The sequence below is a fragment of the Nicotiana tabacum genome, chromosome 2 (genome assembly GCF_000715075.1).
Source record: "Nicotiana tabacum cultivar K326 chromosome 2, ASM71507v2, whole genome shotgun sequence".
NCBI lineage: Eukaryota > Viridiplantae > Streptophyta > Magnoliopsida > Solanales > Solanaceae > Nicotiana > Nicotiana tabacum.
In genome coordinates, this window is record NC_134081.1 from 98,912,664 (window position 1) to 98,933,455 (window position 20,792).

General features: G+C 33.6%; 1 protein-coding gene and 1 long non-coding RNA gene across 2 annotated transcripts; one reads left to right on the forward strand and one right to left on the reverse strand.

Annotated features, from left to right (window-relative positions):
* The first annotated feature begins 7,088 nt into the window (after nucleotides 1-7,088).
* Nucleotides 7,089-19,146, forward strand: LOC107790043 (uncharacterized). The gene is made up of 4 exons (XR_001648956.2): nucleotides 7,089-7,246; nucleotides 9,762-9,930; nucleotides 17,616-17,716; nucleotides 18,695-19,146. It is a non-coding gene; the product is annotated as an uncharacterized LOC107790043 (long non-coding RNA).
* On the reverse strand, nucleotides 11,255-17,609 carry LOC107789958 (F-box/kelch-repeat protein At3g23880-like). Its single transcript, XM_016611868.2, has one exon. It carries the CDS (start codon nucleotides 15,890-15,892, stop codon nucleotides 14,618-14,620), a length of 1,275 nt encoding a protein of 424 aa, XP_016467354.1. The 5' UTR covers nucleotides 15,893-17,609; the 3' UTR covers nucleotides 11,255-14,617.
* Nucleotides 19,147-20,792: the final 1,646 nt, after the last annotated feature.

Below are 20,792 nucleotides of genomic sequence, written 5' to 3' on the forward strand. Positions count from 1 at the left end.
CAGTAATCTTCTTCTGTTATGTAAAAAAAATTCATGTTCTTTCGACAATATTTCAAAACCTTTTCCGTAATATCCAACATAAAATTATGTACGTCACAAATTCTATTGCAAATAAAATAAAAAAATCATTTTTGGAATTACATAAATTCCACAAGTGGTCTGATTCTTTGCTAAGGCCTAGGTTGGTCACTTATATCCCAGCAACTACAGGGGGTAAGTTGTCCGTGCAGCACGTGAGTTGTCCGTGCGGATCCAGATATTATACTATAGCACGTGAGTTGTCTGTGTGGATTATAGCGCTTGGGCTGAAGGAGCCCATCCGGAGTCTGTACATACCCCTAGTGAACGTATGTACCTACTGAGTGCGAGTGCTAAGTGCTGAGCGAGTGGGAGGACTGAGTGACTGTTGCTCTAAGATGATGCATTGATTTCATTATTGTTGTACTACATTTGTCATATATCATTGTTTTGGAAATTTCTGAGAGATATTATCTTCTGTTTCAGTCGAACTTGATATGAAATTACTGTTTGGGCCTTAATTGTTGAACTTGCAAGCATGACTACTTTCTTATATTGGAAATTACTGTAATTGGACTTAGTTGTGAAACTCGTCACTACTTTCAATTCTTTATTTAGTATTGTTACTTGTTAAGTTAGTTGTACTCATACTACACCATGCACCTCGTGTGCAGATCCAGGTACTTCCGGATACGACAAGTGATAGATCTCAGAGTGTTATCAGTTGGAGACTATCAAGGTAGCTGCTTGGCGTCCGCTGACCTTGACTCACTTCCTTTCAGTTATTGTAATGTTCTATATTTTCAGACAATATTTTTATTAGTCAGACTTTGTTATCATTTAGATGCTCATGTACCCAGTAACACCGGATTTTGGGAATGTATCTTATGTCAATAATTTGTGATATTTTCTATAGAAATTCAAATATTATGTTTTCAAACTTAAAAGAAATTGTGGCTTATTAAGGTTGTCGGCTTGCTTAGTATTGAGATAGGCGCCATCACGACAGGTTAGAATTTTTGGATCGTGACAATAGTAGACGTCATTATACTCTCATCGGCACAAACGCCTCCTCTAACTTGTTGCAATACCAATGATTGTCCAAAGGCACCACCATATACAAGAACTTATTAGATATGTCATCCAAATCAGCAAGTGATTTGTTAGGCTCGTAAGGTAATCCAAAATTGTAAAGTTAGTTTGCTATATTACCACTGACAAAACTAATGGTAGGCTTTGTCTTTCTTATAATACAAGGAGCGCTAGCCAATAAATACTACTACTAAAATTTAGTTTGTTTATAGAATAATATGTCTATCAAATATCATTAATAATATTTTTATCTGGAATGTTCTTAAAGCAAAGATTCTAGAATTTAATTGAGAATACAAAAAAGTACCGGATATTTTTAATAGACTAGATACATTAAGTAGTTATCCAATTAAGACTAACGGGCAAGACTATGAAAATGAAAAGGGAAAAAGGACAAATATACCCCTCTACTTTAAGATATTTTTTATATTTAACCTCCGGTATACTATCGGGCCAAATTTACCCCTACCGTTATACTATCGGGTTAAATTTACCTCTACAATCAGTAAACTTTTAAAAATTATCCCTCAGTCCATCAAGTGACCCAGAATCTCCCAAATTATTTTAATTAAGTTACTTATTCTACTTCTTGGTCCAAAATAATCGGAATTTACTTGCAATCTGCAGTGGAGAAAAAATAAGAGAAAAAAATATTAAATAATAAAACCCTTAATAAACAAAGTAGAGTAATTTGAAAAATCAAAATTAGGTATGTTGTCTAAATTCTAAAAGTATTTACAACATCCCAATTTTAATGAATTCCTCGGAGACTTTACATTGTCGAATTCAACTTTACTTTAATCAAATGCCTACACATTGTGCACTCTTAAGTTAGTCGATCGAACTCTATACTAACCAAATAATGACAAAATATATTTGAATATAATACATGTACATACATGATGTTCAGCCGCATATAATTCACAATAAACAGACCCACTGAATTCTACGGTGTGTATATGGTTGAAAAATAAAAAAAAAATTAAGCCAATTCCAAACCCATTATTACAAGAAGAAAAGTGGGTGCATTGGTAATTAAAAATATTCATGAATAATTTGTATAGTTTAGTGGCATTCACATCAATAGTAATTTCTGAAAATAGTGGAGCAAGAAGAACAACAAGTGATTTAAATAAAAGGAATTTGGGAGATTTTGGATTACTTAACACATCAAAGAGTATTTTTTAAATGTTTGTTGATGATAGGGATAAATTTGGCCAGATAGTATAACGATAGGGGTAAATTTGGTCGGATAATATAACGAAAGTTAAATGTAGACAATATTCGATACTAGAGGGGTATATTTGGCCCTTTTCCCAAATGAAAATGACTAAAAAAGTTTCAATTGGATATTAGATGAATTTATTTGGGACTACAAAAATATTTTGCAAGTTTCAAAAAAAAATTTATCCGCTACATTGTATTTTATGTTTTCACTTAAAGTGTAGTAGAGAATTAAATGCTCAATTTAGTATGAGATGTTTTTACTTTTTGGTACAAAAATGACATAAGAGTAGTATTTAAATAAAGGACAAAAATATCACTTAGCTTTTAATGGATATTTTGGTCTTTTAACTTTGCACTTTGGCCTTCACACTTATAATATAATATGATGATATGATGATATATATGTTTAAAGTTGTGCAGGGTGGAGCGGGTTTAAAGTTTTGCAGGGCGATACGGGTGCGGGGCGGTTAAAATATTTTTGAGAAAAACTAATGAAGGGCAGGGCGGGTTGCATGTCTATGCGGGTTTCTCCCAATATGGTGTGTTGTTTGCTCTCTGTATTCTTCTTCTGTTATGTAAAAAAAATTCATGTTCTTTCGACAATATTTCAAAACATTTTCCGTAATATCCAACAAGAAATTATGTACTTCACAAATTGTATTGCAAATAAAATTTAAAAAATCATTTTTGGAATTACATAAATTCCACAAGTGACCTGATTCTTTGCTAGGGCCTAGGTTGGTCACTGATATCCCAGCAACTACAGGGGGTAAGTTTTAGTAAGTTTCTAACGTCCTTCGTACTAATCACGACTTTTATTACATTTCATCTTGAAGAAGACTAGAATTAACAATGCACGTTCTAATTTTTGTATTTGAGAACCTTACATTTCATCTTGAAGATAGTAGACTTTAATCAATAATGCACGTTCCCATTTTTGTATTTGAGAACTTTCGTACCTGAACCTCGTCAATTAAATTAATACTAATTAGCAAGAATTTTTTGATCTATAAATTTCATAATTTATTATCATATATTCAAAAAAGAAAATAATTTTTAAAAAGATAGTTAAGCGGTGCGGGTTTGTGAGGGGCGGGACGGAGCAGATTGAAACAAAAAATTATATATTATGCGAGGCGGGGCGGGTTGAAACCTCTGTGAATTGAGATTGAACCCGCCCCGCCCCATTGCCATCTCTATACAACTAGTATAATTTTGTTATTACAAGCGTCAATAGTTTTGCGGGCTTTTACAAACTTATTTTTAGTGTTGTGGCCCTATTTCATTTTTTGCACATGGGAGATTTAGCTAGCGTTTGGACATATGTTTGATTGAAATTTGAAAAAAGAATTTTAAAAATTGTGTCAAAAAATAATTTTTGAAAGTTGAAGTTATGTTTGGACATGCAATTTATTTGAAGAAAAGTTGAAGTTTTATGAGTGGAAGAAACAATTTTGTCCAAAAACTGCTCTAAACCAGTTTTTGGGAATTTGAAAATTTTTGAATTTTTTTTTCTCAAAACATGATCACATTTCATAAACAAACAATGTTTTCAATTTTTTTAGGAGAAAATGAAGCCAAAATCTATGGCCAAACGGGAGCTTAGTTTTAAACATAAGATATCTATCATTTACACACAAGGGATTTAAAAAGGCCACTTATGTCCCATTTCCTCCATTATATAGGGGCAAAGTGTAGCAATAATCACTTTAAGCCCGCTATTTAAAATATATTCACAATTTATAATGTATTTAAAGATTAGTCAATTCACCTAAATTTTATGACTAAGTATCCTGAATTTCCAAATTCAAGACTTAGTGTCCTAAATTTTTGAGCTGCTAATTTGAAATTCAGGACTAATAGCCTGTTTGGCCAAGCTTCTCAAGAAGCCAAAATTGTTTTTTTTTTTCTCAAAAATACTTTTTTCCCTAACTTGAGGTGTTTGACCAAGCTTTTTTTGGGGGGAAAAGTGCTTTTGGGAAGAAGCAGAAGCAGTTTCTGAGAAACAGAAAAAAGTAGTTTTTTTCCAAAAGCAGAAAGCAGAAGCAGTTTTGACTTTTCTTCTTACCAAAAATATCCTTAACAAAATATAGTATATACCAAAATAGCCGTTAAACCTAGTACTTAGGATATTAATGTATAAATATTTCTTATTATTTTTAGGATAGCTTTTTAATATATAATGACTTTAGGGGTGAATGCTTTTATATTTGTTGAATGATTTTTAATATATTTAACTTATATAAAATAATTAAGTACTTTTAAATTTTATTTTCATATTTTACTTAAATAAAATGAAAAGATTTAATTATTTCTAGTAATAATAAATTTTTAAGATTATTTATTTACTTATAATATTAACTATTAAGTAAATCTATTCATGTCCTTATTCGTAATTTGATACTTAAAAGCACTTTCTGAAAAGCTTGGCCAAATACAAATTATTATTCAAAAGTGCTTTTCAGAGTGATTAGCCAAACACAAATTGCTTCTCTCCAAAAGTATTTTTTTTAAAAGTACTTTTGAAAATAAATACTTTTCAAAATAAGCTGGAGAAATCAGCTTGGCTAAACAGGCTATAAGTGTCTTGAACTTCTAAACTACTGGATATATATACGGCAAATGGCCAAATATATCCCTGTACTTTCGAAAATGATCTAAGAATACCTCTCGTTATACTATTGGGCTATATATACCCTTCCCATCATACTTTGGAACAAATATACCCTTATTTTGGATGGAGTGCCACGTGTCAGCACCAGATGAAAACGACCCATTTTATTTTTTAACCCGATCCGTTTTAAAAAACACACCAACCGACCCGTTTTAAAATTCAGTTTTTTTAAAACATATATTTTGTAAAAACTGGAATTTATTTTTGTAAAAACTGAAAAAAAAAAGAAAGGAATTTACAAAATATATATTTTAAGTCTTTTCAGTTTTTTTAAAGTATTTTTTTTGTAAAAACTCAAAAAAAAATATTTTTTAAAAAAATGCTTTAAAAACTAAAAAATATATATTCTGTAAAAATTGAAAAAAAAAGAATTTACAAAATATATATTTTTAAGTCTTTTCAGTTTTTTAAAGTATTTTTTTGTAAAAACTGATTTGTTTTTAAAAAAAAAAACTGAAAAAAAAATTCTCCTAAAGCAGTGGACTACATATGCATTAGTTTTAAAAAAATAAAAATAATTTACAAAATCTTTTTTTTCAATTTTTACAAAAAAAATACTTTAAAAAACTGGAAAATATATATTTTGCAATTTTTTTCCCAGTTTTTATAGAATATATATTTTTTAGTTTTTAAAGCATTTTTAAAAAAAATATTTTTTTTTGAGTTTTTACAAAAAAAGAATACTTTAAAAAAACTAAAAAGACTTAAAAATATATATTTTGCAAATTCTTTTTTTTTTTCTTCAGTTTTTACAAAAACAAATTCCAGTTTTTACAAAATATATGTTTTAAAAAAACTGATTTTTAAAACGGGTCGGGTGGTAGGTTTTTTAAAACGGATCGGGTAAAGAAAATGAAATGGGTCGTTTTCATCTAGTACTGACACGTGGCACTCCATCCAAAATAAGGGTATATTTGTTCCAAAGTATGACGGGAAGGGTATATATAGCCCAATAGAATAACGAGATGTATTCTTAGACCATTTTCGAAAGTATAGGGGTATATTTGGCCCTCTGCCGTTTAAAATTTAGGACATAAGATTCGAACTTCTGGATATAATTTTCAAACTTTAGGACACGATGTCCTGGAGTTTGAATTTTGAGGTTTAAATTCTAGGACGCCACGTCTTGAAATTTACGAAATTGGCTAATCTTTAAATACATTATAAACTGTGAATATATTTTAAACAATATACTTAAAAGTGAATACCGGATGTCAATTCTAGTTACATAGCTACTTATTATACGACATTAGGAGTGCTTGCCAATTCGTATTCACACCATCACTTATTAAACTTTTTTTAACTTCAAAATTTGATAAAAATAATTGATTGTATTAGGAACTATTTTTGTTAAAAAGATTTCATTTATGTATTGACGATGCTACTAGTACGAGGAAAAGCCCAAAATCATACATTATCTTTGGCTTTATATTCAAAGTCAAACATATTCTTTCACATGGAGCACTAATAGTCCATTTACTTAAATAAAGTGGTGCACTTTTAGTCATAACACTGAGAAAAAGCCCCAAAACATATATTATCTTTGGCTTTATACTCAAAGTCATATATATTCTTCCACACGGAACACTAATAGTCCATTTACTTTAATAAAGTAATAAAGTGGTGCACTTTTAGTCATAATACTAAACACATTTTAATTTTTAACATAAATCTAAGATCTGACAAAATATCTGTTCCATTTATTTTCTTGTTTACCGAAAGAAATAAAGGTGACAGATTTATCTAGATAACAAATAGCAAATATACATAGAATTTATTTACTATTTATTTACTATACGTGAAATATATATTTATTAAGAAATGTTAAACACCTTTAATTTTTATTTGCAATGATTATTATCTAGATAACCTCAAATGTTATTTGGATTTTTTTATTATATACATAATTTTTATTTTATTTTATGTATATTTACTATACGTTGACTCCCTTAAAAGTGCATTATTTTGTTAAAGTAAATGAACTATTAGTGTTATACGTGAAAGAATATTTATTACTTTAAATCTAAAACTAAAGATAATGTATGATTTTGGGTTATCATTTAAGTTAGGTGCCCGATTGAGATATAACAATATGGTCAGAAGATTAGTTTTTTTCTAAAGCTTATTCGAACTGAGTGACAGAAAAAACGTTCGGCGTTTCGCAGCGTTTCCGGTGCGCAAAATGGCTTCCAAAGCAACAAACCTGTAGCGAAGCATGATCGATCCATCCTCTCAGTAAGTTTCAGAATCGGTTTTTCTAAATCTCTCTTTACTCAGTTCTGCTTCATGACTATCACTACCTCCATTTGCTCAAACCTCATAACTTGCTTAATGTGAAACAATTAGTGGTGTTGAGAGAAAAGATTGCAAACCAAAACCTGGTCTAGTGGTAGATTTAAAGTTAAAATCTTGTTGAGGCCGAGATTTGGCGCAACAGTAGAGTTATTTATTTTAATGATCTGTGGATAATGGGTTCCAAGTTTAGAAATAGTTTAATACAAGGGGAAAATTGTGTACAATATACGACCACTCTTCTTTGCCTTGCACTAGCCGAGAGGCAGTTCTTACGCGGAAAAGCTCTTCGAAATTGCTTCATTGTGGTTTACCAACGTGTAGTTCAGAGTGCTTAGCTCTGATTTGGGTCCCGGGGGAGGGGGTTAGGTGGGTGGTGGGCTGTCATTATGTCTGGAAAACTACTACCAGTAATTCTTAGCTGGATGTTTATGAGTCTTATGGTAAACATATTAGCGTTTCAAGTTTCAACTAATTAATTGTTTTTGCTTCAAAAGAAGAATTTGGAGCATTTTGCTTCAAACACAGCTACTTCAGAAGCTATTCAAAATATGCTAAAACTTTAAATAACTCTTTATTGTCTTTCTCTCAAATTGGTTGTACTATCATCTTTTTCTGTTTGGATGGATTTTATGGCTAGATGGTTGGGGGAATTTTAGGGGAATTAGCACACACTATAGTCTCATATTCCTAATTTTGGTCACAGTTCCTGAAGCTGATATGATCAATTGTATTCCTACTATTTAAAACAATCTCTTGAAGTTCAGGAAGTAGAAAATAAAGGAAAAAAAATAAAAGTTTCATTAGGATCGTCTCATCAATGTTGTAGTAGTCAGTGGTTTGAATCTTCCTCGTAAGTTTTTGGCATGTAATTGAGTGACCAATTCTGCTTGGATCTCGATGATGCGAACAGAAAGTTTAGTGATATATGCAAAACATGTGTTTCCTGGATTAATGGATTGCTTTTAAAGAGTTTCTAGAGAAGTAGTAATCTGCCCCATCCTGCTTTGGTGATGTGTTATTCTTTTTCTTTTAGCTGGAGGCCTTACATAGAGAGTTTAAACTTATTTTTTTCTTCTACCGTTTGCATTACGTTGAAAAAGAAAATCATAGAAACCGGAAAGTTAATCTTTCTTCAATAAGGTGTGTGAGATCAAGAGAGGAAACACGCCTTGGTGGGAGGAAAGCAAAGTCTTCTTCTTCACCTACAAGCGTCTTTTCACAATAGACTTCCTAGCCCATAATTCTTTGTGCTATTATTGGAAAGCCATGCAAAGGAAAGTTATCTTCTTTATTAAAACTCAATCTTCTCTAATCTAGGTAAGAATGTGAATTTTAACCCTTCCATGCGTCTCTTCCCTTTTTTGGTTTTGCCTTGCCTAAGTAATTTACTTGTCAAAAAGATTGGAAGTAACTTATAAAGGAAGTACTGGAACTAGAAGAAGTTAGACTATGGAACAATAAGCAAATACTACTAATCAGTTCTTAATAAGTTTCGTATATCATGTTTGTCCAGCCATTCTCAAAAAAATATATCATGTTTGTCCAATCTTTTTGTGCTTATAATGTTAATAAGATATAGCGAAGAAGGCTTATTTTTGTTTTTGTTTTTAGCCATTGTGCTAGTTTTGACCTGTATACCTTTCTAATTGCGCTTAAACTTCGCTGTTCTGAAATAAGTGAATGTAATAGTTGTGTCAATGGAGCTAACAAAATTAATCTTTAGAGACCTATTGCCTTTAAGTTTTCAATCAAGTTATATTGAAACTCTGCCACAATTTGTTACCTTGACCCCTGTCACACCCTCATCCACAGCGCTGTTCTGTTAATCAATGTCACATTGTGAGTGCTGAATGGTTGAGGAAGGTGCTTTACAAGGATTTTGCTGTATATCGCAAAAGTTTGGGCTGAGTCTTGTGAGTTCATTTAGAAGTGGACTTGGAATTGCTGGACGTCACTTGTTGTTGACAGGGTTATTAAAACACAGGACAGAAGCTGTTAGAAATGCTTTAGTATTTGTCCAAGCAGGTCAATGTTGTTACTTAATGGACTTATTTTCTCACTGACCTATAAGTTGAAGGTTATTTGTTAGTTAATACGGAAATTCAAAGGCTTTAATATAATTCAGGGACCAGCTTCAAGTATTCCAAAGAGGGAGGCCCTCATAAGATACAAGCATTTGCACAAGCTTGAACAGATTTATTTTGGATCATTCATTTACAAACACTTATGAATTCCTGGTCCTTAAAATTAGTAAATTATGGATTATATTACCTGATTCAGGAAATAAACAACTAGCTAATGAATTTTCGGTTGCCTCACCATTCAATTTCTTTGAGATATGATGCTAACTTTTCTTTTGGATAGGTTATAGTATTAAGCTTTTCTTTTTTTTTTCTTCTTCTTTTGGGCAAGTCCTTTTTTATTGTTAATTTGCTCCTGGTTTTTACACTCTCAGGCTTCAGTTCTGTGCTACATCTCAGACTGAATCTAATCTCTGTTGTGACAACCTTAGAGACTGCTGTATGTGAACTAGTTAAATCGCACATTTAATTCGAATCAAGGAACGGAATGCATTGAACATAGAAGAAAGGACATGAAAGCAAAATAATTTCTTTTTCCCAAAGGTAAGAAGCATAAATTATTGCAGAATCTATATGTGCTTTTAATATACTTATTGATGTCTGACTTTTGTTCATTTTTATAATCGTCATGACTAACTGAAAAAAATTCATCTTATGTTTCATGTCAGACGCCACATGTGGCAAGTGGGCCGGTCCCGGGCTTAAACGGGCCAAGTGGGCTGGTCCAAACGGAACGGTCCCGGGCCGGTCCCAAATTAAATGGGCCAAACGGTCCCGGGCCAAATGGTCTTTTTGTAGGGACTGGCCCGGGCTAAACGGTCCCGGCCCGCGGGCTAAGTGGGCCCAACGGATTTAAAAAAAAAAATTAAATAGAAATTAGAGACAAAAGGATGTTAAAAAAAATATCTAAGGCAATGCCTTGTAAATTTTATTATAGAATTGTGACCTAAATTTTTTAATTCAAATTTAAAGTCTAAAGACAAAAATATTGTAAAGAGATATTCAAAGCAATGCCTTGTAATTTTATTATAGCATTAAAAAAAATATGAAAATATCTTTCTTAGTCTTCCTTCCCCCTATGGAATGAGCACAACAAGGTGCTAATACCGCCATTGAGAAGAAAAAGAAACTAATCAAGATGTACCAAAATACAAGTTACATAATACATACTAATTTTTGTTCATACAAGTTACATGGTATCTCTTACAAACTTCATAAATCCATCAAGATCCAGAGGAATTTCCGTTGGTGGTGGCGGAAAAGTAGCTTGGTCATCGCCACTTCCGGGCGAAGCAACATCCCCCGCAAGTTCAGCTAGCATTTCTTCGTAAGCTTCGTCTTCATCTGGTTGTGATTCAGGTGTAGGACGGGTATGGGGTTTGGTTCGGGGCAGTGGAGGAGGAACAAATTGAGCACTAGATTCGCCACTCTTGGATTTTACCTTATTTTTACCAAAAGGTTTTTTTAAGGAAGCCATCTTAATTAATAAAGTAATAGAAAACAAATAAAACAAACAAAATTATAATATTAAAACTTAAGAGTTGGAACAAGTTTACCGAATTGACGAACAACTTGTTGAAAATTGATTATCGTTGAAGACTTGAAGACTTCAATTCACCAACTTTACAATTTTTTCACAAATTGTAACAATAAAGTAAGTAATAGTAGCAATTATAGAAGCAATTATAGAAAAAAATTAGAGAGAGATTGATGATTTGGTGAGAAAAATGAAAGAATGAGGGGTATTTATAGTTGAAAATAGGGAAAAAGTGTAATTATAAAAACTTTGGGGTTAGAACAAAGTTGGGGGGTTAAATGGCTATTTGGCAGAGGAAACGACTAGATTTTAAATGCCCAAACGGACAATTTTTTTAATTTTGTTTTTTTAAAGTTGATCGTTGGGACCGTTTGGCCCGCGAGGGTCCCGGTCCTGGCGGTCCCAAAGCATAGGACCGACCCACGAGACCGGCCCAGGCCCACTAAAATCGGTCCTGGCCCGCGGTCCCGGTCCTAGACCGGCCCACTTGTCAGCCTTAGGTTAAGATTATTCTTCTCAAATTGTATCTTTCAGTCTTCAGCAATGTTGCTGAATGCGTAAGTTAGTGTTGCATATCTATGTTTTGTTGTTCTCTTAGTGTGGCAGGTCTCTATTTGTTGTTCTCATCTTCATTTTGTTTTTTTCTGGCTGATCCACATGTATGAATAGTAGTTTGACAATTATTGACTTTTTGAAAAGTTGGATATTTTGTTCCTTAGATTGGGGAATCGCTATGGATGATAATGATCCAACATAAAAGAGCTGCACAACCCAATATTATCATACTTGCGTGCATCATTAAGTACTCTAATAGAAGAGCACTAACTTAAAACCTGAATTAGCAAAGCCTTATTGTTCTTATCGGCGTTGACTTATTCATCTTGGTTGATAAAAGCCAATTTCAGCACTTCAATATTAGCTATACCCTCCAGTAAATTGAACCAACCACTGATAGGCTTGCAATTACTTGAACTTGTTTTCATCATTTTGTTTTGAAAATGTTGATATCGTTTCTTTTATGGGACAAAATCTGCTTTGAGTTTTCTTCAGAAGTAATAAATTTTTGATAATTGAAGCACAGAATTGTTATTTTTATTAAAAATTATAACTGAAATACAAAATATAATAAGCTGGCTTGATTAAGCTACTAACCCCAATACTTGTTACTCGGTCCCCCGATATATTTCCTCATAAATAAACGAAAACCCTTGGCAGAATTTGAGAAATACTAGTTTTAATTTCCCACAATTTCCTGGTCTCAGGTGCAATATATATTTTCCGCACCAGTGCAGTATGAACTGAATATGTCAAGCTCCTCTAAGAAAATGTATCCTTTTTTTCATAAAGTAACAATTATATCAATGAGATGAAAAATCTCTCGGTATACACGCGGTATGCAGAAGTGGAGAATTTACACAAAAATCTGGTTATCTACAAATAACACCTAGTCATTGGTATTAATAGGGACCTCATGGATGTATAAAAATTAACTAGGAACAAAATCAGACCCTTATCTAGACATTCTTTTTCCACGCCTTCACAAGATTTCATGTTCTTTTCTCCAAGTATCCATGTAATAGGCAAAGGTACTACATGTCATGTTCTGCATCTTCTTTTCCAAAACATCGCATCCTTGATTGTATCCGGCATTGATTACTGTATTCCGAACAGATTTTGTCCACCGGAACTGAATAGCAAAACTGAAGATTGTCATCTTTACCCAATCGCTTCACAGCCAAAACTAACTGAAATATTTTAACTTTCCTTTCCTCAAATTTTTGCTTCCTTGCTGCCCATGGCAAAGAAAAACCTTCCTTGTCTCTAAGGGGTCGTTTGACTGATTGTATTGGCATAATCAATCTCAACATAAAATCCCAAATAAAATAATACAGTGTTTGGTTAGCCACATAACAAAACTCCGCATCACTAATGCAGCATTTGGTTGCCGTATAAGAAAAAAAATCGTTGCATTACTTAATGCAGCATTTGGTTGATGGGATTAATAATATATCCACATTAAGTTATGTGGGAATATATGGATTATTTTATGCGAGATAGAATGTGGAATAAGAATATGTGTATTAGCAATATCGGGATTAAACTTTTACAAGACAAATGCTTTTAAAGTATGTAATTCTTGTATAACAATCCATTCCTTATTAATCACCGTACTATAATCCCTTTCACTATTAATCGCCGCATAGCGATCCCTTCATTATTAATCACCACATAAACAATCCTTACATTTTAATTCACGCATAACTAATATGTGAAGCAAACGACCCCTAAGAGTCCATACTGATAGGTAATGGAACAATATATCCTCTCTCCTCAGTAGCATGTGGTAGAAGGACTTAACCAAAAATTCCATTCTCCTCCCATTCCATTTCCAAGCAGCCTGGTCTGACATTGCTGTTACATTATGATGTTCCTTTCATGTATTTTGGAACTCCCTCAATCTTCCAATCTTATAGGTCTCTTCTGAATCTCAAAGTCCAAAGAGTTCCTCCGTTTTGTACCTATATACTTGAGTAATTGTCGTATCTTTATAGCTAGATATGTAAAGATAGAGGGATCATTAAGGGCATAGTCGCCATGTCACCCATACTTCCAAAAAGCTGATCTTAAGGGTGTTGTCACCATATCACCCATATTCCCAAAAAGCTGATCTTATTTTCATTCCCACTTTAAACATGATGTTGCTATTGTACTCTTCTGTCACTTTCATAATATTCCTCCATAATCAGCATTCTGAGGCTATGTGATAATTCATTCCTGCACTACTTTCTTGTATCCTATATGTAGCTGCAATTGATGTTCTCCGAAGAGCCTGCACCAGTCACTTATTTCCACAGTCACTTTTCTTAGAACGTTTTGTTGAAAACTTTCAAATTTCACACTGTGGCCTCAAAGAAAGTGTATCCTATGTTGTCAATTACATTAAATGGAAAGGTTTGGCCTAGTTTCTGCTGCTTTCCTCAGTCTCAATATGGTTTTCCCGATTAGTATTTTGAGAGGGAGTTTTTTGGGCTTGTCTTGAGAAGAAAATATCAAGCAGAAGTGTCCTTGGGCTTTCAAGGAAGGTTACATATCAGAACGTAATGCCACACCTGGACCTCTTGTGTGCTTCAGTTATATCAAAGAGATATGGAAAAGGAAAATGAGATTTGACCAGATCTTATTCTTAAGTACGAAGCTTACTCGGATAGAAAGTGGACAAAGTATGCAACTTGGGTATATCACTTTTTTTGATGTACTTGGTCAACAATTAGATTTGCAAGCCCTGTTTTTTAACTAAAACTTTGTTTTCTTATTGGATGCCTTGGCTTTATGATTCGTAGACACTATTTTGCTATTGGAACTATCTGAAATACGAACATTGTAAATACGAGCCTATGTTTTAACCCATCAAAGTTAAAATACAGTGGCTAAGGCCTTCACCTTTGATAACATCATTCTATGTTTAAAAATCACATGGAATGTCATAGAGATTGATGAAAGTAGAAATATTGAACATAGAATTGTGTTGGACCAACACAATAAACATACCAATGATGAATGAGAACTGGAATGGATCAACATGTCGGACATAGCTTTGATAAACAAAAAACAGAATGCGACAGCACAATGAATACAGATGGTAAACTAAACAAAAACTAAATCCAATTTATTTGGTGTGATTCTAACAAATGCTTAAATATGTCTGGTTTCCAAAACAGTAGTGAGATACTGGTGCATAACAAGTTGGTACCATAACTCACTCATTTGAGCATTCCTGTTCTCAATGTCATAGTCCTTGCATTCATCTCGGTCGGTCTCAGATGAAAAATCATTTGGCAACAGTAGCTGTCCTTCATTGAGCAAAATAAGGCTTTCCTTGTAAGTTCCCATAAAAAATGAGTTTTTAGTGCCAATTATATCAAAATTCATCTTTTCATGTGTCTCGAGATTATAAGACACAAGCTGTCCTGTTCTTCTTGTCAAAAGTATTTCACTGTTGTTCCTAAAGCCCAGAATCATTCCAGGTTCCCAGTCAAGAACGATATTGAATTCCTTGCTCCATGACTCGACAACACCATACTCTTTCATTACCCAAATTGAACAAATCCGGGTCCAAGTACACTTGTCGTAGTGATATATAGCAAGTGATTCCCCAAACTCTGCTGTATTCAGATTCATAGGTGCTCCAATAACCAAGCATTCTGGTAATTGTAATTCCACAAAAATCTCATCACTTAAATCAAATGCCAGAATCAAATTCTTCATCCTTTTTCTTTCAACATCGATTTTGTAACCAGTCCAATGGATTTTCCCATGAACAACAGCTTGTTTATAAAAGTACTCCACAATGTAGCTCTCTGGAATAAAACCATCAAGTTGCTTCCAAATTCCCAGACTAAGTGAAAAAATTTCAACTTTAGGTGGCAGCAAAAATGCTCCTCGACTTTGAGAATAGGTCATCTTAACAACCTTGTAATCTTTGCTTTTTATATCAAAGCCAAAGCCAAACACAAACATATATCTCCCTTTCTGACTACAATCAAGAGGAGGCATTGGGAGACGGAGGCATCTGTTTATTGCAGGGTTCCATAGTACTAAAACATGTGAATATCCAAATAAATCATCAGACAAACAAAGTATGCCGTGGCAAGAGCCCACGATCCTAAAATAATGCCTCGTTGTGTCATTGAAAGGGGATCGTATGTTTATGTTGGTGTCAATACTGAATATTGCATTATTGACTCGAATGGAATAAAGTTCCTTCTTTTGAGGAATTGAGAAGTATCTAAGAATTTTATGTGTAGGGTTTTTTGAAAGAATCGCTTGTTGGGTGTGTTGCCGAATGAATTCAGGGCTTGAGATTAAAGAGTTCCATGATTTTGATACACACCTGAACCTGAGAAGAGATTTTGGTGGGAGCCTTGAGAGGATTTGGATCATCAGTTCTTCTGGGATATGATCTGACATTTTCCTCGGTGGCTGAAACTTGGGATCTTTGGCTGATTTCCTTTTCTCTTCCTCACTTTTCTGTTTTTAGAAAAGAAGAGGTTGGGGAGGAGTTAAAATGATGGAGCAGTCACTGGTGCTGCTGGCTTTTGAAGTTTTATTCCTGGTGAAGAGAGCTTCAAAAGTAAGTTGATGCCTGTAAAAGTAAGAGAAGCATGGCTTTATACAGGGTAAATAGAGCAAAGACAAAATTTTGTACCAAAAATAAATAAATGCATTCTAATCTGTAAGGGGATATGTTAATCCCTGTCCAGATTTCCCACCGAATTATGAAGGGAAGAAAATGAGAAGGTGGCAGTGTTATCAAAGGCGCGCTTAAAGTGCGCTTAAGCCCTGAAGTGAGGCTCAAAACATGTTGAGCACTTTGCCTCTCTTAGCAGGCGCTTCAGTGTTGTCATCAAGGCTCTAAGGCATATATTTCCTTGCAAATGAGCGTAATCGTGTAGAGTCGACAATAAACAATTGATATTTTACTTTATCGTAAATTTTCTTTTAATTTTTTTGTCCATATATTTGGTATTCATGGTTATAGATATTAGTCTTGGACTACACATACATATCTGTAGTTTTTCTCCGTTTGCGCCTTTTTTAAAAATTAAAACCCATGCTTTATTTGCGCTTAAAGCCCCACCAGACCTTAGAGTTTTTTTGCGCTTTACGCCTTTGATAATATTGGAAGGTGGTCTAATATTTAGAGCTCGGCATGGTGAATTGAGGGGTGGGAATTGCTTTTCTTTGTACTTTACCAACCAATAGCAAAATGGAGAAATAGAAAAAAGACTAGTTCATTTGACTATAAATTTCATTTGTTATTAGTTGGCAAACTACGATTATATAAATCTGAACCCTGATTGACAAAACTGATATGTTGACACTTGTTACATCGATAAGGTATTACATGCCAAAATTGGACTTCCAGAGATGAAATAAATTGATTTTATTCAGGTTTATAGGATTTCCTAGATTTTAAAAGAGGAAAGAAATTGAATTTGAACCGATTATAAACAAAATTCCTACTTACCTTGTGATTAAGAACTAAGCAATTTGAAATATTGGTTCTCATGCTTTTCTCTGGTAGAGTTGTTAGGCCCAGAAGGTGTTGTCAAAGGCGAAAAGGGTTAAAAAGCACTCCGGGTCTATCAGGGCTGTAAGCGCAAAACAGAATTAAAGTGTTGGCATTAGCTAAAAAAGGCGCAATTAAAAAATAAATAAAAATATAGGTAATGCCAGAAAAATATTACAACTTCATTCATAATTATTTTCCTTAACAAATAATGTCTATTTGCCAATCTTATTTATTGTTTTGTACCACTCTATTCAAGATAGAACTTATGGGCAATGAGGCGCACAACTTAGTGCTTCGAATAAGTATCTAATTTAGGGCTTCTTTGATCTTTAGGGCTTAAGCGTGCTTCAACTAAGCCTTTGACAATATAGGGCCCAGAGAGTGCAGAATTAATATACAATGTGCAGTTGTGCACATAAGCCGATCCATCTGATTTGGGACAGAGGCATAGTTGGATTGAGTTATTGAGAGTTGCTGAGCCAATCGTTCCAGCTAAAACATTGAAATGAAATAATAAAATTATTTAAGCAATTATCCACGCTTAATCGAAAAGTCTCGAATGAATTAGTGTTTCCAGTAAGATTTCAATTCAACTGACATTTAGATCTACATGTGCAGGAACTCTTTGAAACCAAAATGCACTTTGGCTTGCCTGAATTCACTCGTAGATTTTCCCGCTAAGGAAAGTTTCAGATGGTGTGATCTCGATCTTATCAAAGGTGATACTTTCTGTTGATCTTTTTTTCCTTCATCCAGAATTAGGTAAGACTCTTAGATCTGGTGAATACCAAGGCAGCAAGGCAACATGAGTGAAATGATTCAAAATAAAAACTATGCGAAGGAGTTCATCCAGATGACAAAATTGTTGAATATGCTCTAAATTGAGAGGGTAGTTTCCATTATGTTTATGAATATTTAGAAATAAGTTCTCTTTTTGTCTTAACTAGTTATTTCATTTGGTTCCTTATTACATTGTCTATATGAAATACGAACACCCTTTCATGCTGAAGCCTAAAAGTTTCCAGCGTAAGTCCCTTTATTCTTTTCTTCTCTTTCTTTTCCCTATTTTCTAGAAATAAATATGTCAACAGTTTAAACAGTGTAGTGACGAGGAATCTTGCTAGTTACTATTTGCTTGTTTGGAATCAGAGTCTCGTTTGTGAATTTTGAAGTTCTTTTCAATTTAGGAACTCGAATTGTTAGTTTGGTTATTGATAATTAAAGATTGCTGATATTCTCTAAGTTGAAATTGTAATCTGTGATTTTACAGCTCTAACATGTAAACACTTATCATGTAATAAAAATTCTTCAGAAAATAATTCGTCGGCCAAGAGAGGTTTAGATAAAGCAATTTTGAAACTTACTGAGACCAAATTAGTTGAAAAAACCTTAATGAAAACTTAGAAATATTCTATTTCTGTGTATGTTTATATCGTGGCAGTAATGTATATGCAACCTTGTCTTATCTTTACGATAAAATTCACTGTATCTTTGTCAAATATGTTTTATGTTGAAAGTCAGTCTTAGCTAGAGATAGTTGCTCATCATTGTCAATTTGTCATTCTGGCACTAGTTACACTGGCATTTCCCTATATCCATATTTAGACATTTGATGTCAAAGGCAAATCCTAGTTTAGCAACATCTGCACCTCTTAACTCCTGCTGTTTCCGTTCACGGTATTTGTATTCTGTTCCAGAAATTCTTCAGATAAGCCTGAAATGGAAAACGAAAAGCAATTGGATTGTGAGGTTGAAACTTGAAAGGGATGCTCCCTGTACACGTCGCTAGTTCCCTTCTTTGGTTGAAGCATTTAATGAGCAGTTTATGGCTTTGTCTGAAAACTCAAGCTATTGTCAAGTTGATATGAAGCTTCAAGGTTGATTGACCATCTCTCTGCACCACTGGAAGCATGTCCTCATTTTGGTGGTTTATGTCAAGGCCGTGTGGAATTGCCCTGAGCACAGGGCAAACGCTAGCAATTTAGAGGCCTTTTACTTGCCTTTATAAACAATTTATGAACTTTTGACGTATTGTTTTCTAGTTGTTAGGACTGAGTTATGTTTCCTCTTAGGATTGATGGTTGTTATTTTCTTTTTACTTCTATCTGAATAATTTACTGTTTCTAAATGCTTTTGTCAATTTTAGATATACTATTGTTTCCAATAACCCAGCTCAACTTTTTGCTACTTGTCAAAAAATATCATGCTCAGACGTCGACAGGTTCAGTTGCCAAAAGAGTAATTGAGACCATATTTTGTATTGTTGGAAAGTAGGATAAAGGAATAGTTGTACTATAGATGTAAAATTAATTTCGTGAAAATTATTTGTTTGAAGTTCGAATGACATAACACCATTTTGAGACTGAGTATGAAGAAGGGATAAGTTCTTAGCGTAGACTTTTTACCTTGACGAGTGTGGCTCTAGAGATCGGATTTGTCATCACCTAAACCTTAGGATTTGTAAATATGAATAAGAGAATGGATACACGTATTTACATACAACCAATAAATGTACATTGGTAAGGATTTGGAAGAGTTTGAGCAACAAACCTTTTCCTAATATTTTGGTGGTTATAATCAAGGCCATGTGGAATTGCCCTGAGCATGAGGCGAACGCTGAGCAACATACCTTTTCTTAATAGTTTAACAAGTTGGGAAGTTTGACATTGTTTCCTAGTTAGAGGTATTTTTACCCTAAAATTCGAGTAACAATTAAACTTATTTAGTGATTTTAAGGATACGTGATTTTATCCAATACCAATTGACAAACAAGGAATTGAATAAATAGTCTGAATAGTAAAATAAATCAAACCAGTGTTCTAGCATACTTTCGACCTCGATTCGAGATGGTCTCGAGGTTGGGTAAGAAGAATAGTAAAGAGCGGAAGATAAACAATGATGAACATAAATGGATAGTAAGTAAAATAGAGAGCAGCATTTTTGCATATCTTTTTCAGTGAATCCCCATACAAATGAACGGGGTACCTCTTTATATAGTAGAGGAATCCTAAATAAGGTACAATTCTTATAACGGAAACAAATCCCATGATTGGCGTCAATAACCGCTTGATTCGATATGTTCCGGGATTTCCGCCGAGATCTTCGGTCGGTTGCTAATATTTCGTCATTCCGTTATTATGCCTTACTCGAAGTCGGTCATGCTCGGTCTCGATCTTCAGCGAGCATTTCGATATTCATGCTCCATACTCTGCCATTCAGGGGCGGCCCAAGGGTCAAGCCACTAAAGCAAAGGCTTTAGGCCCCCAAATTTTGAGGGCCCCAAAATTTTCTTTTGTTTTTCTACTTGTATTTGTATTGAGACCCCGACTAATCTAGATTCGTACCGCGTAAGACCTAGTAAAAGAGAAAACACGTTTTAACAGGATTTGTTTTAACCACAGGACTCGAACCCAATATATTTAATTAAGGTAAGTTGGATCAAATACATCTCACAACAATCTTTAGAGGCAGGGTCTAAATATATTGGGTATGTTAAAATAAAAAATAAAATATTTTATAAAAATTCAAGATAACTTTTAATTTAGTAGTGATGTAACCGTTTGAGCAAAAAATGCAGAAAGAGAATCACTCCCCCTAAACCCTTGTCGCGAATATAAAACTTTTCATTATTTAAATTTTACGAGTGACATCATTAGTGAGATATCTATATGAATTTGGTTCTATTATCTAAGATCAACAATATCTTAGGAGAGACTAAATTATTTATATAAAAAACTATTAACAACTAATGTTAGGCCAAAATTCTATACTTTTAGCACATTACTCGCCCTATAT

Bases quoted from the DNA above. Each gene is read 5' to 3' on its own strand.
- LOC107789958 (XM_016611868.2), bottom strand. From the start codon at position 15,892: ATGTCAGATCATATCCCAGAAGAACTGATGATCCAAATCCTCTCAAGG.